Source organism: Apodemus sylvaticus, chromosome 16, assembly GCF_947179515.1.
Source record: "Apodemus sylvaticus chromosome 16, mApoSyl1.1, whole genome shotgun sequence".
NCBI lineage: Eukaryota > Metazoa > Chordata > Mammalia > Rodentia > Muridae > Apodemus > Apodemus sylvaticus.
In genome coordinates, this window is record NC_067487.1 from 89,424,447 (window position 1) to 89,448,712 (window position 24,266).

At 39.0% G+C, this 24,266-nt stretch overlaps 1 protein-coding gene across 1 annotated transcript in view; it reads left to right on the forward strand.

Moving 5' to 3' along the window:
* The window catches only part of LOC127666578 (PRAME family member 12-like), a 55,268-nt gene extending 31,904 nt beyond the window's left edge, over window positions 1-23,364 (forward strand). The window contains 4 exon segments of the mRNA XM_052159482.1: window positions 9,297-9,589; window positions 20,183-20,496; window positions 20,916-21,506; window positions 22,382-23,364. Coding sequence (XP_052015442.1) covers window positions 20,372-20,496; window positions 20,916-21,506; window positions 22,382-22,949 — 1,284 coding nt within the window. The 5' untranslated portion in view covers window positions 9,297-9,589; window positions 20,183-20,371 and the 3' untranslated portion in view covers window positions 22,950-23,364.
* The last annotated feature ends 902 nt before the right edge of the window (window positions 23,365-24,266 follow it).

The following is a 24,266-nucleotide window of genomic DNA, read 5'->3' on the forward strand; positions in this document are numbered from 1 at the left end:
CTGATACATTTTTTTGTCTAACCTTTACTTTTAACTTCTTAAAGTCACCTTTTTAGGTTTGTCTCATGTAGACCCTGTAGATGGATCCATGTAGATGGATCAGGATTAGTTTTTTTTGTTTTTTCGTTTTTTTATTTTTGGGGGGGGGGGGGGGACCCAATTTAAAATGCTTTTACTTGTTCACATAATGTGGGTTTACTTCTGTAATATTAGTCATTTTTTGTTGTTGTTGCTTGTGTTTCTGCCTGGTTTTTTATCATCTTTTAAAATTACTTTTTAATTTGCTCTCATTGTTCTTCTCATCTTACAAAAATACTTTATTTCATTTTGTTTAGGATACCATCAATGTTTTAATGTTTTATTTTCCTTTAATAAAGCCAACATGTAATAAACTGCTAACATGGATAAATGTTGTCAAACCATGACATCATCAGTTGTAATATGGATGCTGATTTCAAATAAGCTAAAACGTGAAATTGAGTGCATTTTAGAATGATGGTCCTTTGCTGTTTGTACTTGACCTGTACAGTAACCTGTTGTTACTGAAAAGCCGAAGCCGTAATACACTTCAGTCTATTATATTTATCAAGTATCTTTTCTGAGAGCGGTTGCATGAAGGCAATATTCTCAGCATTCTTAGCTTCGAAGTACTATTCATGGCTTTCAAGTGAAAGGATGTTTTGTCTGACAATATTTTAATATTTAAATTAAAAGTCAGAATTGGAGCTACACTTCTTTTTCCTTAAAACCCAACAGACTGTTCCCCTATCTATTGGCCTATAGGGTTACTATAGGGAAGTCTGGGACCAGCCTGACTTTTTTTTTTTTCCCTTTGTAGGTGACCTACTTCTGCCTGAGTATTGGCAGATTTCTTTCTTTATCCTTGAAGTTCGGTAACTTTATTAGACTCTCTTTTTTATCTCGCTCTTGGTGTGATTCTCTATTACATTTTTCCTGTTAGTGGTAAGCCATCTCGATTGGTGGGTTCAGGAAAATTTCTTAGATATCTTATACGCTTTAATTTTTGGAATTCTTTCTTAAGCATTAGTTATATAATTGCCCATCTTCATTTCTGGCTCCATTTCATTATTCACTAAATGCTTCCTTTGTTCTGTTCTGATATGTTATTTTCTTGATAATCTTTACTAAGTTTGTTCTCTTCAGTATTAGGACTACTACTTATAATGTGGATTTGTTTTGTTTGTTAGTTTCATTTTGATAGTGGCTTCACCACTTCATTCAGTTTTGTTATGTATGTCTGTGAGCAGGCTTTTCAATTTACCTTCTATTTACAAATGCTTTTAGTACTTGTAATGTCAAAAGGTGAAGCTATGTTGTTTTTGAGAAGATGGGTTCAAAACAGTTGTAGAGTAGCCATGTCAAAATCTATTCTCTGTGAACACAAAAACAAATGATTTTGATTAAGTCTTTGTGTCAGATTTTGTGTTTTGTTAATGACTTGAGATTTGGTAAAAGCTCAATCATAATTCTTTCTGAAGATGTATAAACTGCTTGCACATAGTAGAATTCTGTTTGTTGTGTATGTTTCTGTGTATCAATAAAGGATGACTAATTACTTTTTACTTATGATTAATTACTTTTTACTTATAGTCATTAAAAGTCTATAAAGGTTATTTTTTATTGAGTAAGTTACCATGCGGAATAGATGAAATTCTTTGACGTTATGACTGATGTATTCTCTATCACTCATGTGTACCACAATGAAAAGTTCTTTTGTAAGAATTTCTCCAGAGTACCAATTTGTTCTTTGTGTTTGTTCTGGGTGGGAAACTGAAGATGGTGAACAATGTGCTCCTGATCTTTATTCAGACTTGAAGGCTGTAGTGGACAATGGGACTGTGACTAGTTGTTGTTAATGTGTGAGATTATTACTCTGACTTTGAATAAAAAAGGCCATTTCACTTGTTAATGGAGCAGGTCCTCTCATGAGCAAGTTTGTGTTAATTTTCTCTGTCTGTCTTCTTCCCCCTGAGGTGCAAATATACGTCTCAGAATTTCTTAAGGATTCTAAACTATTTTACTTAATTATCAATATTGTGACTGCTTCTTGTGATGTTTCTGGGGTTTTTTTTTTTTTGTTTGTCTGTTTGTTTGTTTTGTTTTTAACCAACCATTAGCCTGTCAAACACTTATTGCCATAGATAATAGATCCTGGGGCTTTAGTAAACAAAAATTCATGTTCCTTCAGAACTAGCATTCTAGGTGAAGTAAAGGAGTTAAACACAATTAATAAAATGTAGTAGAATACTAAGTGGAAAGGAAAAGTTTACATTTCCTAAGAACATGGGAGTCATAATTAAAGTTAGGGTGACATTTAAGAATGCTTGGTGAGGGAGTGAATGTGAATGTGTGAAGGGTACCACAAGTGCAGCATCTGCAACGGGGATATAGATGAGAATGTTGCAGGAAAATGATAGAGTAGCTGAACCCAGAGACAGAAGGTGGGAGTGAGATACTGGTAAATTCTGAAGGACTTTTTAAGGCCCTCACCAAGTGAGATTAGGCTTCCATATGAACAGCAACACGATTTAGGTTTATAGGGGATTCTCTGGCTGCTAAATTGATCATAGAAACAGTAAGGTAGGCTAGGTGGAAGTGGAAGTCTTCCCAGCATTCGGGAAAGCAGAGATAGGCAGATCTCTGGGTTTGAGGTCAGCTTGGTCTGTAGAACAAGTTCTAGAACAGCCAGAGATACACACAGACACCCTGTCTCATAAAATAAACAAAACAAAATAACAGGAAGGCATTTTGGCTAGCATTTTAGTATACACATATAAGCAAATGTTTTATAACTGAAACGATACATTTACTAACAATACTATTTTTTGTTTCTGTTAGGAGAAAGGAATTCTGGTCAAATTATGGTAGATTTGTTTGATTCCACATCTTGTCGGTGACTAACAGTGTCAAATAAGTTATAGCCCTGACTTAATAAGTAAAATTATGGTTGTATATTCAGACAAAATGAATAAAATGTAAATTACAAATAATAAAAGCTTAAAAATTAAATACCTAAAATTCTACTAATAAACTGCTACTAAAGAGTTGTTGCTGCTCCCTAGGGACAACTGCTTTCATAAAATATTTTTGGTTCAGATTTCCTGGGGATTTAACTCCATGCTTCTAAATGATATGTCTATAGTGTCTGTGTTTTTGGTTTATCAACTTTAGACATTCTCTCTTGACTTCTTGCTATGACAGATGTTTTCAGTCCCACTTCTCACTACTGACCTTCCTCGTTCATCGGTCACTGACTTGGCGCCTCTCTGGGGTTCTGCCCAGAAGATTTAGCCTTCCTCCTTCGCCTCAGCCCCTCTGCGAGTATTTTGCTCCCTACACTTTGCTGACCAGTTCATGTTCTTCCATCTGTCTCCATCCTTCAGAACCATGGGCAAACTATGTAGTTTTTGAAAAAAATGTAAGAATTTTTATTGGCTTAGGTTCATATTGGCACTTTGGAACTCTTGAATAATAGACTAGAATATTAGGTCAAAAGGGTTTTTTTTTATATGTATACACTTGAAGAATTTAGTTTTTGTTTTGCTATTAAAATGTTTTGAAGATTTGTTATTTTACATACATGAATGCTTTGCCTGAATGTATGTCTGTACACCTGTGTGCCTGGAGTTCAAGTAAGTCAGAAGAGGCTGTCAGATGACCTGGAGTTGAAGTTACAGATGCTTGTTAGCCACTATGCCAATGCTGGGAACTGAACCCAGGTTATCTGCAAGAGCAACAAGTGATCTTGACAACTGAGCCATCTCTGCAACCCCACTTTCTGTTTTTTAAAGAGATAGATGATATATTTGCCATATTTCATTCTTCAAACAACTAAATTTTCTCATGTCAGCATCTACTCTTTCAAAGTATACTAAATAGGTATGTAATTTTTTTCATATCCTGGTACTATAATATTTCTTTCATTTTGAGTTTTTAAAGTTGTAATTAAAATTACTTGAATTATTATTGAATTTTTCCAGCAAAAATATTTTTATGTTCCAGTTATTTCTCTTCTAGGAATAGCCATTTCTAAGTCAAGAAGATAGGCTTTAAAAGTTTTGATTGCTTTAGAAAGGTTTTACAGGTCGGCTTCCTTTGCTTCTGTTTTTTTCACCTGCACCCCTTATGGGCAGGGAACAGGACAATGAATTTAGAACTGGATCTTAGACATTGTTGTATCTTTTGTTAGTTAATATTTGTTAGGTCACTGCACACTTACCATTATCATGCTTACTGAATCATTCAATTCAGGGAAGGCTTTTAAACAATACACACAAGGTATTAAAGTACTTTTAATAGATACCCAAATATGTTGAAAGAGTATCCTATAATTTACTTGTTTACTTAAAAATATGTATTTATTTACTTTTATTTAAAAATTAATTTATAAAATGTGTTTCTAAGTTTGCTCAGCATTGTAATACTCTAGCTTTGTTTCTTAGCAGGACAGCCAGAGTAACCACCATTATTCTAATGGAGGCTTTGATTTCCTCACTCTATAAAGAATGGCTTGCAGGTTAGGGGAATTTAATGTTTGTATCCATGTGAAGTTATTTCTGTTTTCAATGTCTTTATCAATGAGATTAAAATGAACCTTTCTGGGACTGGTGAGATGGCTCAGTGGTTAAGAACACTGACTGCTGTTCCAGAGGCCCTGAGTTCAAATACCAGCACCCACATGGTGGTTCACAACCATCTGTAATGGGATTCAATGCCCTCTTCTGGAGTGTCTTCTGAAGACAGCTACAGTGTACTTACATATAATAAATAAATAAATCTTAAAAAAAAAGAACATTTTACATAGGGAGAAGTGCCATAGAAGCTACAGGAGGAACTCACATAGATATATTCACATAAATATAAAGAAAGTCTTTGCTTAGGCTGGCCCAAAACTTAATTTGTAGCTCTCAGCTTTGGCTTGGAGATCTTTCTGTCTTAGCCTCCTGAGTGCTGAGATTACAGGCATGAACTACCACCCTAGCTTTAAAAAAAAAAATTTATGGGGGGCTCAAAAATGACCACAAAGCAAACAAACCTACAAGAATATTTAAATTAAAAGTCAGTGATAAAGCAGAAATGACTCAGAAGACACTTTATCAGTAAAGCCAACCAGACGGGTGACAGCTCATGAAAATTGTAAACCTGGGCTTCATTGTATAACCTGATAGCAGTTCAGCAATTTGGGGGTGTCCTTTCTAGTTGTCGTCCCCCTCCCCCTGGGGGCATTCATTTTAGCTGGTGTCTGCCTCTTCTAGGTAACTCAGAATGTGTGAGAGTAACTCTCAGCAGTCTTTACCTTATACATATGCTTGGGAAAAGAGGAGCCTAGTGGATCTAATGAGTTTCAAGGACTTCTTGAAGGTGTTTTGAGTAGTTTACTCCCACAATTTAAGGAGTGTCCTTGCTGCATACAATGTTTAACTTCTCTATAAATGTCCTGTCTTAAATCCTATGGTTTCACTTTCTTTTGTCTCATTCCATGTCTTGAAGAGTTGCCCTCCAATTTGGAAGGGTTTAATGATGGAAGAAACTGTGAGGCAACGTGAGAATGTCAGGAGTCCAGATCAGTAGAGGACGAATAGGATTGAGATAGAGTAAAATCTTAGAGGACGGGTTTGGTTTGTCAAAGAAATTTGGTTACACCCCATAAGAGAATAGAGGCACAGAAAGTCCTTTACTTTTTAAAAAAGTTGTGCAAGTTTTTTCCTTTCTTACTCTAACTTGGTTTATGGTGGCCTATTCAAATTCTTAGACTATGTTTATTTCCACATGTGTTTCCACTAGAAGACTTTGTAAATTTTTTGTTGGGATTGTAAATTCATTTAAATTTTTTTGTTATATTTATCCATGTATTAGTTTTCTTTCGCTGTGATAAAATACCTTGGCCAAATGCAACTTAGAGAAGAATTTATTTTGACTGTGGTTCCAGAAGAATATAATGTCAAGGGTGTGGGGCTGTGGAACATAGCAGCACATGGCCAAAATAGGAATTATCTCTTAGTGATAGACTTCTTTTAGCAAAGTCAAACCTCATAAAGTTTTCATAACATCTTCAAAATGGCAACAACAGCTGGTAACCAAGTATTCAAATACATGAGCCTGTTGGGGACATTTTAGTTTAAACCACCCCAATGTTTTTATTGTGTGTTTAATGTGCTCATGTGGAGGTTAGAGGACAACTTGTGGAAATTGGTACTCTTCCTTCTACCATGTAATGGTTTCAGGGCTTGAATTCAGATCTTCAGACTTGGTGGCAGTCTACTGAGCCATCTCACTACTTCAAATTCACCTTTTTTAAAAAAAGATAGATGTATTAATTAATTAGCTAATTAATTAATATATGAGCACATTGTAGCTGTCTTCAGACACACCAGAAGAGGGTATCAGATCCCATTACACATAATTGTAAGCCACCCTGTGGTTGCTGGGAATTGAACTCAGGACCTCTGGAAGAGCAGTCAGTGCTCTTAACTGCTGAACCATCTCTCCAGATTCCCCAAATTTATTTTTTAAATATTTTCATGTTTAATAATTGTTTTCTATAGTTAGCTGGGAAGTCTATTACAGTTGTGCTAACTGTGTAAACTGCTTTATCACTGACTTTTAAATATTCTTGTAGATTTGTTTGCTTTGTGGTACCAGGGGTTGAACTTATGTCCTTAAACATGCTAGGCAAGTTTGCAAGAGCTAGAGGGGCATTCTGTCTTTCCCCTTTCTTCCTTTCTTTCTTCCTTCCTTCCTTCCTTCCTTCCTTCCTTCCTTCCTTCCTTCCTTCCTTCCTTCCTTCCTTCCTTTCTTTCTTTCTTTCTTTCTTTCTTTCTTTCTTTCTTTCTTTCTTTCTCTCTCTTTTCTTTTCCTTCCTTCCTTCCTTCTTTCCTTCTTTCCTTCCTTCCTTCCTTCCTTCCTTCCTTCCTTCCTTCATTCCTTCCTTCCTTCCTTCCTTCCTTCCTTCCTTCCTTCCTTCCTTCCTTCCTCCTCTTTTCTAACGCCAAAACTGGCTTTGAATTCACTCTGTAGCCCAGATTGGATTTGAAGCCTAGGTATTCTCCATCAGGCTTGCTAGTTGCTGGAATTATAGGTCTTTCTGTGCTACAGTGTTTACCTGTAGGTTTCTAAAAGTTAATTATATATTAAGAATTATTTGTTAACAATGAGGGTTTGCCTGCATGTATGTGTGTATATATGTATACATACGTACCATGTGTAGGCCTAGTGTCTTAAGAAAGCCAGAAAAGAGCATTGGGTTCCCTTGAATTGGAGTTACAAGTGATTGTGAGCTTCCATGTGTGTGCTGTATACTATGCAAGAGCAGGAAGGACCAATGTGCCATCTGTCCAGTCCCCCTTATGGATTATTTTAAAAATATCTTAAGGCTGGGGATGATGGTATATCCTTTTAATCCCAACATTTCAGAGGCAGAGGCTGGTGGATCTCTTGAGTTCAAGGCCAGCCAGAGACCCTGTCTCAAAAAATATTTTTTTTTATTTTAAAAAAAGTGTATATGTGTATGTACACATAACATACCAGTGCATATGTGTGCATGTGAAGGCCAGAGAACAACCTTACTTGTTGTCTTCAGGACACTTTCTATTTCCTTTGAGATAGGTGATCAGAGAGCCACAGGGATTCGGCCTCTTCAAGACTGGGATTACAACTAACTATGTGCCGTTTTGTAACCCTGGTAATTCTTTGTGGGTTCTGGGATCAAACTTAGGTTCTGGTGCTTATAAGTCAAGTGTGGAACCATCCTCTTAGCCTCCAGGTATAATTTTTAATCTTCTCAAATAATTCATGGCTTGCTTTGCAACTTATCTTTTGTCTTTTAGAACTATGAAGATACTGAACAACTGTTCTTCATGCAGTGCTCAGCAGTGTCCATATTGATTGTGTCTATAAATCTGTGGGGCAAATTACCACTTGTTTTCAGAAAACGTGTAAATCATCTTCACCTTCACTTTTCTCTTGCATAGAAACAATCTCCTTTCCCCTACCCCCAAGACAGTGTTCATTTCTCTGTGTAGCCCTGGTTGTCCTGGTACTCCCTCTGTAGACCAGGCTGGCCTGGAACTCAAGATATAGGCCTGTTTTTGCCTCCCAAGTACTGCAAATAGAGGTTTGCATCACTACCTCCCAGCTGAGGGGTTTTTTTTTTTTTTTTTGGCTTAAATTTATGTGTATGTGTGTTTTGCCTTTATGTATGTTAGCATGAGCCCACTGAGCTAACATAAAAGCAATCTTTTTTTAAAAAAAAAGATTTATTTATTATATCTAAGTACACTATAGCTGTCTTCATACACACTAGAAGAGAGGGCATCAGATTTCATTACAGATGGTTGGGAACCACCTTGTGGTTGCTGGAATTTGAACTCAGGACCTTCAGAAGAGCAGTCAATGCTCTTAACTGCTGAGCCATCTCTCCAGTCCCATGAAAACAATCTTAATGTGTGCTTTTTTTTATGGCTTTGTTCATTGTTAAGTTGTTTTGGTTTTCGCACTTGCACTATGACCACTTCTATTGTTCTCTTTCCTCTCCCCTACTGCTTGTTTCCTTCCACTTCTCAAATAGTATTCCTTCTATATTCATGATATACAAACACATGCAAATATACTTATGTGCACATATACATGCATAATAAAGTCTTGAGAGATTTATAAGACAAAACATTAAATATTTATCTTAGTTTAGCTTATTTCACTCAACATATGATGGGTTCTATTTCCTTATTATCTTGCAAGTTACATATTTCACTCCTTTTTTAAAATGTTAAATTATTACTTTTTTGAAACTGTGATATTTTATGAGTAAGTGTTTGCACAGTTGTACTACAGAGTGCCTGTAGAAGTCAGAGAACAAGTTTGTCAAGTTGATTTTCTTCTTTCACTTTCATGTTGATTCTGCTTATTAAATTTGCTGTTGGTCTTGTATGACAAGTACTTTGCCCTTTAAGCCACTGTATCCTTTATAGCTGAATAAAATTCCATTTTGTAAACATAATTACATTTTATTTGTCTTCATCTATTGATGGACATTTAAGCTGACTTGCATCTTTAATAGTGAATAGAATTGCAGTAAGTATTGTGCGCGCAGGTACCTTTTGTGGTAATGCTGTTTTTGGATTCTTTTGGGTATATACATAGGATTGATGTAGCTGGATAGGACAGTCCTAGTTTTTGAGGTTATGAAGAACCTCCATACTTCGTCCATAATGGCCACACATATTTTCATCCCCTCATTCCCTTTTGCTCTTTTATTTTGTTTCATGTGCTTTTTTCAGCCATGTTGGATTCCCTGACTGTCACCCAGCAACCTCTGGCCATGCCCCCTGATGTCCACCGAGCCCCGCCACCACCCCGTGATTGTGAACCTCAGCCCCTGGCAGGCGCCATGTTGGCGTCCCTGTCCGTCACCCAGCAACTGCTGGCACCACCCCTGACATCACCACAGCGCCCGCCCTGCATCCAGCCTCCTGGACTGTTGTCATTTCCTGTCTTTAATTTTTGTGAATGAACGTGGGCTGGGAGTTTGAATGTGCGCATTGGTCAGAGGTCTGGCAGAGGCGAGAAGGAGGTGAGTGCGCGCATTTAGCGACTGCTGCGATTGCTGAGCTTCCCGGGCTCAGAGCATTGTGGAATGGAACCGCATTCACTTGCGCATTCAGATGAAGATAGTGCTCCATGCTGCGGGTTTTTTTTTTTTGTTGTTGTTTGTTTGGTTTTTTTTTTTTTTTTTTTTTTTTTTTTTTTTTGGTTTTTTTTTTTTTTGAGCACTGGAGTAACTCCACGCTGTCCTCTTGTCGTCTCCGCAGATGAAGTCTGTGAGTTTGGAGAGGCCTGGCAAGACACGGGCTAACCGCTCAGGAAAGTTTGCAGGGGGATGGAGTGCAAACCCTCTCTGTGCTCCGGGCAGTGACAGTGGACGGGCAAGGGGTAAATTGGCATTTGGGTACAAACATGGAATCCAGAGGCCTTTGATCCCTAACACCAGATTTACATGAAGTTAGGAGTAATCACATTCTGATGCTTATAACTGAGAATGTTCTTTTGCAAGAGTAGCAATTGGTCTTAACCACAGAGATATTACTTGAGTGCCTCATATTTAAAAATTAAATATCTTGAAAAAAGCTAAAAATTGTAGAATACCAACCAAAGTTTCTCCTGTGGCCCACTCCACATCTTTAGATATATGAAGTTGTTGCATGTGTGGGATGCAAGGATAATAGCTTCCTATTTTCACTTTTAATCCAAAGCCTTGTGGAAAATTCCAAATGATGAAAATGTCATATTCTGTACACTGATATTCCCTATGGTTCATGTTAACCAATTCTCCAACAGGGTTAACAAATACCCTGGTCTTCAGCAAGGAAGACACCTAAATGAAATCCTTCATTAGATGTTTACATATGCATATCAATAAAGGGAGAGCCAAATTGAGAATTTCCCCCAATTTCTTAATGACTTTCACAAAAACAGCTGCATTGAAGTGATCCCGTGTAGTAAAATATAACTCATTTATATCTGAAAATTCATATACTTCATATTAATAATCCATGTTTAAATGGTCTAGAAAAATGATTACCATATAACAAGTAACATGGTGTGAGTGAATGTGTATGAGTGCATGTGTGTGTCCATGTTAGTCAAAAATACATTTTTAAAAATGTAGCCATGAATGAGCAAATGAACAGGAATTCTGAATATGTGTGAAAATAAAGAATGTCTGTTTACCTTTCATGTATAGTCAATAAACAAATATGAGATAAAAATAAACTTAATAATGTGTACAGTCTTAATCATTTGTGGCTTTGTAAATCATTGTTAATTTAAATGAGTAACTATTAGTTACAGCACATGTACTGATTCTTGAGAAATCACTCTTTAGAAAAATATTCCACTCTAGTCATCACATAAGTCTTTATTATATAACCCTTGGGTATTATTTTGACTTTTGAAAAAATTTGATGAAATGTTGAGATGTGTTTTCACAGAACTCTCTGATATCTTAAAATAAGATTGTTTCCTATTAAATGTTTTCCTTGTGCATGATGTTCATCCATGTAAAAGATTAATTAGGGAGTTTTGTAGTGTAGAAATATTTCTACTGAGAGAATAATCTCTAACAAATGTACATGTGTTTCTCTGGGTCCATTTTAAAGATCATATTGACATAGCTACGCATAATGAAATATAAGAAACTTAACCTGCTGACAGTCAGTAAATATTCCTTTGTATTCTGCTGGTATCTGTATTTGTATAGTATTTGTGTTGTACTTGTTGAAGAATTAGTTCATGGTAGGTGTGGGCCACAGTGTAAACAGCATTATATAAATTGTAACCTTCTTCACTCAGGGCCATGTCATATTTGTGCAGTGCTATCCATTCCAATGTGTTGTTGAATTTGAAATGTTCCATATTATTTCTGTTTTTAGAGATTGAACAATTGAAATAATTCCAACACAGTATAGACTCAGAAATGTATATTGGGTATTTGTTAGTATCCACAGTTTGCATAAAATTCCTAAATTTAGTCATCTCACTACCTTGATGTGCCAAAGTGACAGTCCCATGGAAGAAATCAAGACTGAATTCCTTTTTATTTGTGATAACATCGCATTGTGAAGTTGTGATCCAGATTCTCTGAGCACCTAAATATTCCCATCGTCCAAAGCTGACTTCTAAAGTGGAGTTCATTTCACCATAAATGATAACAACCTTTGCTGAAGATGCCATAATTTGCTTATCATATATCAAAGACTCTGTCAGGTATGTCTGCAAGGTTTCTGGAATCACATTTACAAAAGCTAAACAGATTTCATGACTTTGCATTTCTTCTCTTAAATCTGAGAGAAACTGAATGCCCTGGTCATCATCTGAGATGACCAGTCCTATCCAAGTCCATCTAAAATGAAGCATCAAGGTGACCATGCCAAGGGACAAATGTGTGTCCTTGGAGGCTACGTGGTGGACATAAGGAAACTGGTCATGGTCACTTAAGTTAGGATTAAATGGTCCAAAGAAAACCTAAAGGATGTAAAAGAGTAGATGAAATATCTGCATGTGGAATATGATTATTAGAATCTTTGGAATTATATACAAATAATGTTGCACACCTTTCCAAACTCCTCTCAAGTAGAGTATGATTTTATTCTAAATAGCATGTATTATTCCATTTATATTCTAGTCTGTTCCTAACAAGTCTGAATTTTCTAGAACACAGTTTCAACTGTTTGTCCTGTACATTTATGACCTGATTGTTTAATTCCTTTATAACTATCTATCTATCTATCTATCTATATTGTGATATGTTTATACAGTGATATATATTGTGTCTGTCTGTGTCTGTCTGTGTGTATTTGTAGCAGAACACTCATAAATTCATGCTTTAAAATTTTTATTGTTGGCACATTTAAATGGAATTTATTGTTGTTGATTTATTCAGTGTCATACATTCTTACCTTTGGTGTCCTAGAATGAACGGCAAGTTTTAAGGGCGTTTTCCAAGATGGTCCTCTAATGTCTACATCACAAATTTCATATTTTAAACAGATATAATTAATAAAATCCATGCTATTGTTTTGTTGTGAATATAATATATCCAGAACTCCCAATGTATCTTGGCACAAACCAACAATGATGGAGAACATCAAAGACATATTGGGTAAAAGATAAGGATTCTTGTTGATCTCATCAGTAGCAAAACACATTACCAGAAAAAGCTCATAACTTCTTGCTGGTATTCTAAAACAAGGCATAATAATCATTAAGGGAGATATTTGAAACTTAAAATTTCAATTGCAATAAAGTTTTTACTATGAGACATACTAAATTTCTAAATAAATGTCTTGAAATAATCATAATTAATGAGGGATCTTTAGAGATAAATATAATTTAAGAATTCATAGATGTAAGACACTAGAGATGATATGAAAAATTTTCTATACATGTAAATTGATACGTAGTTCTATCTCTCAATGCCACCCTTTAACTAGATTACAGTACAGTTGAATAAGAAACTATAAAATAATCTTGGATATTTTAGTGGCTATTCCTGGTTGTCAACTTGACTATATCTGGAATGAACTACAGACTAGAATTGGAAGGCTCACCTATGAACCTAATTTGGAGGCTCAGAGATATAAGTTTCTGACCTGGATCTTGGCATGGAGAACTTGAAGCATAGCGGCTAAGACAAGGAGATCTCCGAGTTCAAGATCATTTGGGATTAAAGGTATGGATGCACATGCCTTTAATCTGGGCCACACCCTCTGATGGAGACCCACAAGCAAATAATCTGGGCCATACCCTCTGTTGGAGACCTACAGCCTTTAATCTGGACTACACCCTCTGCTGGAGATATGTAAGGACATTGGAAGAAAGAAGATTCTCTCTCACTCTTCCTTACCTGCTTGCCTCGTGGGACTGAGAAACTGCTAGATCCTTGGACTTCCATCCACAGCTGCTGCTGATCATTGTTGGGGAGTTGGACTATAGACTGTAAGTCATTGACAAATTCCCTAACTATATAAAGACTATCCATATGTTCTGTGACTCTAGAGAACCCAAACTAAGTTGGTACCGGGAGTGGTTCTAGAGAAGCAGAAGTATAAGGATGAATGTTTCAAAATTTTGGAGTTGGTTGGTTGATCCAATATCACCTTCAACTACTGAAACTTCTCCAGATTCTCTCCCTCCTGGGAGCTCGGGGAATATTGAAGACCCATGGATGAAACTATATCTTAAGATTAAAGAAGCTAATGCCTTTGATTATCTTGATGAATTAGGTGATTTGGTGGTATACAATACTTTCTCCAAGTTGGGGAAAAAATCAGAAAATGATTTTGCTGGCTGGTTGCCCTTAGCATCTCGGGGGGAAAAACAATGAAGGAAAGGAAGGAGTTGTGTGATAAAATTGAAGAACTCCAGACTCAAGTAAACAATCTAAAAGTTGCTAAGTGTGCCCTTAAAAAGAATCTACTCTCTAGCAGCCATAGACCTCAAGTAGCAGAAAATCAAACTGAAGTCCTCATTATAAGGTTGGCTGAATTACAGCGAAAATTTAAGTCTCAACCTCAGAAGGTGTCAGCAGTTAAAGTAAGGGCATTAATTGGCAAAGAATGGGATCCTATAACTTGGGATGGGGATGTGTGGGAAGACCCTGTTGAAATTGAGAACTTTGAATCTTCAGATTTTTAAGAATTTGCTCCACCTGAAGAAGTAGTACCCTCAGCCCCACCCCTTGAAATAATGCCTTCTCCACTTGAGGATATTAATCCCTCAGAGCCTGATAAACTAGCAGTGACTTTTGCTGAAAATACTGATGTTTCTCAGGGCCCACCAGTAGTTTCTTCTAGACCTATAACCAGACTCAAGGCAAAGCAGGCCCCTAAAGGGGAGGTAGAAAGTGTAGTCCATGAGGAAATACACTATACTAATAAGGAGCTTAATGAGTTTGCTAATTCATTCAAGCAGAAGTCTGGGTAATATGCATGGGGATGGATTTTAAGAGTGTGGAATAATGGTGAAAGGAACATAAAAGTAGAGCAGGCTGAGTTTATTGGCATGGGCCCTCTGAGTGGAGATTCTAGTTTTAACATGGAAGTTCGCACAGTTAAAAAAAGGTGTCAAAAGCTTGTTTGATGGCCTACTGAAAAGTAGTTGGAGATGCCTGATATCCCTTGGCTTAGTGTTGATGAAGGTATTTTAAGGCTTAGGGAAATTTCAATGTTAGAGTGGATACGTTGTGTAAACCCCAATCGTCCACAGTGGGAAGGTCCTGAAGATATGCCCTTCACCAGTCCTATAAGACCCAAACTGGTGAGAGGGGCACCAGCACATTTAAAGAGTTTTGTTCTTGCCCTTTTCCTTGTGCCAGAACTTAGGGTTGGAGATGCTGCTGCTCAATTAGATGAATTAAATTCAATGGGTTTAATTTGGCCCCGAGTTAACAAGGGCCAGGTGGCAGCATTGAATTGCCAGAGACAAGGTGATCGTAGTTATTATAATGGACAGTGTAAACAAAACAATGTTTATAATAACATACCCTGTAATGGGCAGAGAGGTGGAATTTATAATGATATAAGTCGTTTGAACCTTTGGTGCTGGCTAATCAATCATGGTGTTTCCAGGGATGAAATACATAGGAAACCTACTGCAAATCTGTTTGATCTGTATAAGCAGAAAAATCCTCAAATAATAGAAAGGCTGCATTGGATCATGGCAAAAGGCAACCTCAGCCAGTGAATCCATTTACAGTCTTGAGCCAGTTTACAGATGCAGAACCCCTTCAATGAAGGGCTGTCCAGGCTATGAATTCCAGAAGATTAAGACAAGTAGATCTCCCAGTTCAAGGTCATCTGGGATTAAAGGCATAGAGGTGCATGCCTTTAATCTAAGCCACACCCTCTGCAGGAGACCCACATGCCTTTAATCTTGTCCACACACTCTGTTGGAGACCTACAGCCTTTAATCCGGGCTATACCCTCTACTTCAGATATATAAGGACATTGGAAGAAGGAAGATTTACTCACTCTTCCTTGCCTGCTTGCCTTGTGGGACTGAGCAACTGCTAGATCCTTGGACTTCCATCCACAGCTGCTGCTGCCCATTTTGGGGGAGTTGGATTACAGACTGTAAGTCATCGACAAATTTTCTAACTATATAGAGTCTGCCCATACATTCTCTGACTCTAGAGAACCCAAGATAATACACAGGGGATCCATATTTCATAGAGATTTGCCTGCCTCTGCCTCACAAGTTCTAGGATTAAAGGCAGGTACCAAATTCCCAGCAAGTTTTGATTTCTAATTACTGGTGATTGGGCCATTTGTCATGGTGCACGTGTGGAGGTGGGAGAAAACCTTTCAGATGTGTTATCTTCCTGGGATCTAGAAATACAACTGTGGTCTTCGAGTTTGGAACCAGTACTTTTAACTCTAAACCTGTCTAGGGTCACTGGTTAAATAGGTTCTCAAGGTCCATTTGATGAACTGAGGTTTCTACAGTTTTCTTCGAGAAAGGTACCACTGTTTTGTGTTTGGAATTTGATGTTGTTGGACAAGTTCTCACTGTGTGGATCCAGTTGGCCTGAAACCCACAGAGATCCTCCTGTCTTTGCTTTTGGACTACTAGAATCAAAGGTAGGCACCAAATACTGAGAATGCATGGGTGCTTATTAAAGCTTTGCCTGCCAGCCCCCAGGCCCCTGTCATCCCTAAAATAGTATCACCTTGTACAGCTCTGGGGGGTCCTTGAATTCTCTCTCTAGAGCATCCTGGCTAGGAACTCAAAGAGATCTACCTCCCTTTGCCTTCTGAGTGCTATGATTAAAGGGGTGTACCTCTATGCATGGCTAAAGAAATTAGGTCTCACTGTCTGGATCAGGCTGCCCTGAAACTCATAGACATGTTCCTGCCTTTACTGCTAGAGTTCAATGGTGTGTACCACGTGCAGGGATTGCACAGCTGTGTTGTTAGAGCCTTATTATTTCTTTGACTTCCATCTCATAATGCTTTGATCTTGGTTTTCACACTTATAACTAAGTACCCATCTTGATCATGATGGTTCTAAAGTCCTTGACCAAACATTATCCCAACTAAACTTCTCTGTAGCAAGGCTTGCAGGTTCATGCAACCAACTGCAACACTTTCACGTCATCAACATGAGCATATGGGTTTTGTTTCTTCCTTTCTTTGTTTTGTATTTGGCTTTTAATTGTTGTGGTCTTGTTGTTTTGAGAGAAAACCTCGGTATTTAAACTTTTGCTAAAATGCAACTCCCTACACAGTCAAGTACATGTTCACAGTAATGAATACACTGAAACAAATGCACAAACAGAGACATTAAAACCACATAGAGTAATTATATCCATATATAAACAAGTGTAGATATGAACTAACACAACATAAGTCAGTCAAGCAGACAGTGGAATCTGGACTTTTTAATTCTGTGTTTTTGATTTCACACAAGAAGATCCTCCTTGGAGGACTGAATCAGAAACTCTGATTCAATCAACCAACAGCAGGAAATGTGAATCTTTACAAAAACAAACAAACAAACAAAAAAGCCAGGCAGTGGTGGCACACCCCTTTAATCCCAGCACTTGTGAGGCAGAGGCAGGCAGATTTCTGAGTTTGAGGCCAGCCTGGTTTACAAAGTGAGTTCCAGAACAGCCAGGGCTACAGGGGGAAACCCTGTCTTGGGGTGGGGGGTGGGGGAATTCTTTAACAGGATTGAGTGGGTGGGGATTCAATGGACCAATGAGAAAGAAGAAGCTTGTGTGAGGAAGGTAGGGCTATGGGGAGGTGAGAGAAGAAAACTGTATAAAAGGCTCAGAGGAAGGCAAAGAGATGTCAGTGTCCTCAAGCTTGGATCACTGCCTGGTCCTGCTGGGAGTAGGAACCCTGGAGCCAGTGTCCATATCAGGTAAAAAATTTACCTCCATAAGGAGGTTTCCTGCAAGCTGGCCTAGCCTTATCATGATCTAGCTATAACTTCATTTCCAGTGTATATTGTTTAAATAGGATAGACTTCAGTTTTAATGAGAAATCGGATTACATGGAAATTGCTGAGGTTTTAAAGATAGAATGTCATTGAAGAATCTGGGCTTGAACTCTTTTTTTATTACAAGATATTTTAGATATTTTGTTTATTTACTTTTTTAAAAATTTATTTTGGTTTTTCGAGACAGGGTTTCTCTGTGTAGTCCTGGCTGTCCTGGAGCTCACTCTATAGACCAGGCTGCCCTTGAACTCAGAAATCTGCCTGCCTCTGCCACTGCTTCTGCCTCCCAAGTGCTGAGATTAAAGGCATGTGCCACCACTGCCTGGTGTTTATTTACATTTCAAAGGCTATTCCCTTTCCTCTTTTCTCCTCTGAAAGTCCCCTATCCATTCCCCTCCCCCTGCTGGCCAACCCACTCACTTCTGCTTCCCTGGTCTGTCATTCCCGCCCCCCCCCCCCCCACACACACACACACTGGGACACTGAGCCTTCACAGGATCCAGCACCTCTCCTCCCATTGATGTCCACCAAGGCCATCCTCTGCTGTATATGCAGCTGGAGCCATGGGTCCCTCCATGTGTGCTCTTGATTGGTGGTTTAATCCCTCAGAGCTCCATAGGAGGGCTGGAACTCTTGGTCCTTCTGGTTTCATCCAGTTTTCTAGACTTTATCTGGAATTTCAGTTAGGTTCATCTTTATAATTTAATCCGTCTGTAGTCTCTTAAACTATGTTTCACAGATTATGGTTTTGCAAGTATATGAACTAGAATTTCTTCTAAAGTAGACCTTACAAATTACACTTGAGAAGGTTTCAGGAACACAAGCCGGAAATTCTGGCTTTTGGCTTGTGTCCCTGAAGCCACAGCTCACCCAGGATGTAAAGCTGTGGAAATGTGGTTGCTTCATTGTTGTCCAGATGATTAGACATTGTGTAAGATATGTATGTGTGTATGTATGTAAATATCCAGGAATGTAAAAAAAATGTATATAGCAACCACACCTGGAAACCAAATGAATGTACTGGGTGCAAAATATCACAATGCAGGCAAGACTTGGCTACAAGAAGACACCTCATCATTACATGAAATAAAATAAAAAGAAGTAGATTATCTGGAATTTTTGCTGAATGGAAGAGCATTTGTGTAGTGGAAACAGACCCCACTACGGAATAACTTCAATGAAGACATTTAAAATACTATTTTTTTAAAGATTTATTTATTATATGTGAGTACTCTGTAGCTGTCTTCAGACTCATCAAAAGAGGGCATCAGATCTCATTACAGATGGTTGTGATCCACCATAAGGTTGCTGAGATTTGAACTCATGACCTCCAGAAGAGCAGTGCTCTTAACCACTGAGCCATCTCTCCAGCCCCTAAAATCCTACTTTACTTGATTTTCCTGAACCTGAACTAGCATGAAATATACTTTATAGATTAGACTGGTGTGAAATTCTCCCAACTCTTCCTCTAAAGGGCTTCAGTTATGTTGTTTTAGAGGCTTGTTTGGCATCTACGCAGAGTTCTAAAAGCAAAGGGCTCTAGGCATGTATAGTGGAGGAAAAAAAGAAAATCCAAGGCTGCTAACCACACACAGGAGCATAGTGTGTGACAGTAAGCCTGGGCTACATAATGAGTTCCATTCAAGATTGGAAGGAGAGCCAACTGAACGGAAGCATCTTTTCTAGGCAATAACATATTTTAAAGTATAAACAAACATTTGGAAGTACTGATAGGTATAATGTCTCATCTCTTTCTTTGTCTGAACTCTAACTTGTCATGGGAAACTCCCCTCCCTGTAGCCTATGTAAACTTGGCTTCTCCTCTAAGACTCACATGAGCAGGCGCTCTCATTCAATAGCATGGCTTTTCAAATCTCTGGGGAAAGTTGCAGGTTTTAGTTAGGTTTTGCATTTTATGTATTTATGTATTTATTTTTATTTACTTCTTTAATTAATTAATTAATTTATATTTATTTGTTTTGGTTTTTTGAGACAGGGTTTCTCTGTGTAGCCCTGGCTGGCCTCTAACTCAGATATCTGCCTGCTTCTGCCTCCCAAGTACTGGGATTAAAGGCATGTGCCAGAACCACCTGGCATACGTTTTACATTTTAGATGTGGTCTGATTATATATCCAGGTGGCTATGAATTTTACCTCATTTCCCAAAACAATATAATATAGCCCAGATTTCTCACCCTGGCCTTCAAAGAGTTAAGTGATACATACATACAGGCATCTCATAGGATCTCCTTAGCCCTTCCCTGGAGGGATCAATCTATTGCAAGGACAATAAGCCTGGTTGCATCTGCGACATAAGCAGAATATTTTTTTCAGGGCCTGCAAAGATGTTCAGTGTCCTTTTTCCTGACACAAGACTTTGTCCAGTCTGAACCTTTGCTTTATACTAGACATGAGATTAAGAGAAGCATGGGTTGATATTCCATGCAACAGTGGATAACTTTTTCTACTGTGGGTGCTTAAAAGAGAATCCACATGCTGAGGGTGATGAATTTGTGGCTTGGAGACCACAGGACTGTATAATTGGGCAGACTGTGTTCTCCATTATTGCCAGAGCATGGGCTCTATACTTCTGGTTCATGCAATATGTGAGAAATAGGACTTCTGAAAACTTAGCCTGAAATTATGTCTCCTAAATGCTTCACCAGGTTGCTTCTGACTGAATATCTAGCAGGATGAGCACCTACAACCCTCCCACACTCCAGTAGCTGGCACTGGATGTGCTGCTGAGGAAAGATGCCATAAACTCCTCCGATCTGGACTACCTGCCCACTGTGCTTTCCTCACCACTCTTCCTAGAGGCCTTCAATGGAAGACACACACAGATATTGAAGGCAATGGTGGCAGCCTGGCCCTTTACCTGCCTCCCTGTGGGGGCGCTGATGAAAACCCCTGATGTGGAGGTCTTGCAAGCTGTGCTGGATGGCATAGATATAGTGCTGACACAGAATGTTAGTCCCAGGTAAGCAAGGCCCAAGGAGGCTAAATGGGGAATCATGGGGATAGTGGTAAGACAAACATTAGGGCAGGAAGAATGGGGGAAACAGCACAGGGGATAATGATGCCATTGACATGGGGATATGTGGAAATACTATTCAATTTGAAAACTGACCTAAATGATAGTCATAGGTCAGGACAGCTCAGGGTACAAGGAACCATGTTAGGATGAGCCTTTCTGTGCCTTTCCTACAGGCACTAGATATGGAATAGACACAAGTCAAGAGCAAACGAATGAAGGGATGTGGGTCATGTCTCCAGATGCAGCTCCTTGCCTGCTTGGTGCAATGTACTTTGATGGAGCTGATCTTAGACATGGGGGATCCAGGCTAAATCCATGTTGGTTCATTTTACATTATGAAACTTTGCCTTTATCTTTCACAGAAGCAGGAAGCTTCAAGTCCTGGACTTCAGAGATGTGCACCAGGATTTTTGGGATGTATGGGCTGGAAGAAAGGATGAAGTCTGCTCAGCAAAGACTGGGAATGAGAAACAAGTTGCAAAGCACATTCCTAGATATGCACTGAGGCAGTGTTTGAAGGTGGTCACTGACCTGAGCCTTGACTTCTCTCTGCAACAACATCAAACATGCTTACTACAATGGGCCCAGCAGAGAAAAGACTCTTTGAGGCTATGCTGTCTGAAGATGAAGATTTGTCACTTCCCAGTGGAGATTATCAGGGAGATCTTGAACATTTTTCAGCCAAACTATATTGAGGAATTGGAAATATACACAAAACAGGACCTATCCTTTCTAGGTTGCTTTTCACCTTGCTTTGGCCTGATGAGAAATCTTCGCAAATTCCATCTAAGGGAAATAAGATTGAGGATCTCACTTAGTGGTGTGCTTCATTTTGCAGATGTAAAGGACTGTGCTGCCAAACTCCTTTCTCAGTTCTCCAAACTCAACTATCTCCAACACCTCTCCATGAATGGTGGCTACTTTTCCAGTGACAACATGAAACTGTTGTTCAGGTAAGGAAGGATAGTGATCTGTTTCTGTTATAGCAACAACCTTTCCCTTTACTTCAATCATTTGTGGGCATCTCAGGTGTGACGGTCATAGAGGATGTTACAGTGCTGCACTTATTACACTATCAATGTGTGGACTGTTTCCTTCTTAATGGAGCTCACTTGATTCGGTCCCCACTTATGTTGAAGAGTATTGGCTGGGGTAAGGAATATTGAGAAAGCTGTCTTGTAAGCATGTCCATTGTGTGGGTCAGATGCTGTAAGTGTGCTTTCCATATTACCCTTTGGGATCCAGGCAAAACTGATTCAAGGTAACAGGACAGATATGGGCAGGCTCCACAACTACCCTCTACAAAGATTTGTGAGAACAGGAATCCGTTTGTTCCTCTTTTGGAGTCAATCAGCCTCTACTTCTCCATAAAGATTTGAACACAAGTTTTGACTAAGTAGATGGGAAATCTGTGACACTGTGGTGGGGGTCATCAGTGTCAAGGGTGAAACACTGTGATTAGGGATAAAGATTGTGGAGATTGCCAGGATATGGATAAAGTCTGCAGGACATAGGCCAAGATATTGCCAGAACCCTTCTGTGCTAGTTCTTTCTAGGTGTGCTCTCCTAGCTTGATGGTGCAAACTCTAGTTCTCTGACAGAGTGAGGAAGGGTTGTTGCAGACATGCGGTCCGATCCCACCCTACCTGAGTGTAATATGCTTCAGTAAACAATGCTATGAGGAGACACCAACATGCTGTTTCCCCAGGGTAGACCTTCAACATAAGCATAGATTGACTCTACATATGTGGATTCTCTGTGTCAGTATCAATCTTACTAGAGTCCTCCAGCACCATGAGTCAGAAAATTTTTCTTGTTCTTTCTCTAGATGCCTGAAGAGTCCCTTGGAGTCCTTGTCTATGACTGTCTGCCAACTCTCCAAGTCAGACTTGAAACACACGTCAGTGTGTCAGAGGCTCTATCAACTGAAACACCTGCACTTCGATGATGTAGTGCTTCCCAAGTCCTGTTCCAAGAGTCTCTGAATTCTCCTAGAGAATGAATCTGAAACTCTGCAAACCCTGCAGTTAGAGAACAGCAGGATGAATGACTCTCAGCTCAAAATCCTTTTGCCTGCTCTGGGCCAGTGCTCACAGCTCACCTCTGTCAATTTCTATGAGAATGACTTCTCCACTGCTGTAATAAAGGACCTTCTGCAATGCATGGCCAATCAAAGCAAGCTGGTTGTTGAGCAGTACCCTGCCCCACTAGAGTTCTATGATCACGAGGGTTATCTTATAGTGGACAGATTTTCCCAACTGTGTCAAAATCTCATGGACATTCTCAGGGCCAGAAGGCAGCCCAAGACAATCACATTTGCTTCAGAAACCTGCCGTTATTGTTGGAGTCGCTGCATCTATGATATGAAGACCAGACTTTGCCGTTGCTGGCGGTAAAGAAGAGGTTGATTCTAGATGCTAGGACATGATATCTGAGGAAGTACGTTCATCATGGGGTTCCGGAACTTTGTGGTTTCAAATCCATTGGAATCAAAATGGTGTTCTGTGTATGGAGACCACAAGGGTCACTTGAAATGAAGAATAAGATAATAACATCAGGTGTCTAGTAGAATCAGAAAGACGGTACTGCGTTTCTAAATGTGCCCCCATCGGGACAGAATCGCCAGTGACTTCCCCATGTTGTAAATATATGGCCAATTTATGAATGTTCTCCTCTCATGTGCTACCGAGTCACTGACCTCAGTTTTAGGTTTATGTTCATATTATCCTATGACATCATGATATATGATCAAAGAAATTATCATGTAAGACATATTGGTAGCATTAAAGTCAATTAAGACATTGTATTTTACTCTTTGCTTCCCACTCTTTGGCTCCTTGGTATGTACGCAGAATTGTCAAACTAATTGTGAGTGGCTCTTGAAAACCAACATCTGTCCAGAACCTTCCTTGTGATGTTATATGATGTGATTGTGGACTCAGTGTCATTCCTACACTAGACCCTGAAGTCACACACACTCTAGAAATGGGGTGTGGGGGAGTTGTTAAAAGTATCATTTTTCCCAGACATGGGCTATCATAAGACTTACTATGACCATAGTCTATCTTCTTGCTCTTCCATAATGTTGAATAGTTTTATCTGTGAAAGTGTGGTCCCACAATACAACTTATTCCACAAGTAGAATGCATACTCTATCCATCTCCTGAGGGCCGTCTGTCTTCCAGGTCACTTCACCCACAGAAAGGTAGAGACAGGATAAGCAGGTTTGTTATGCCTCAAACCCACTGGGGATTGATGTTCTCCATGTGCTAACAGTGTCCTATTATTGTTGTTGTTATTATCATTATTATATTATTTTATTTCTTGATTTATAATCTAGCCTTGGCTTGCACCCCAGCCCCCCAGTTATAGAAAAGAACTGCAGGGACAAAAATGGAGAAGGGGCTACTAGTGTTTTTTAAGACAATGGCGTGGCCGGGCAGTGGTGGTGCACGCCTTTAATCCCAGCACATGGCAGGCATAGGCAGGAGGATTTCTGAGTTTGGGGCCAGCCTGGTCTACAGAGTGAGTTCCAGGACATCCAGGGCAACAGAGAGAAGCCCTGTCTCAAAAAATCAAAATCCCCCACCAAAAAAAAAAAAAAAAAGACAATGGCATGATTTTTGCAATGAAGTCCTCTATGGAGGGAATTCATTCTGCATCTTCTGGTTCATTGACTCTGGATACAGCTCCATGTCAAAACTGTTTCCTCA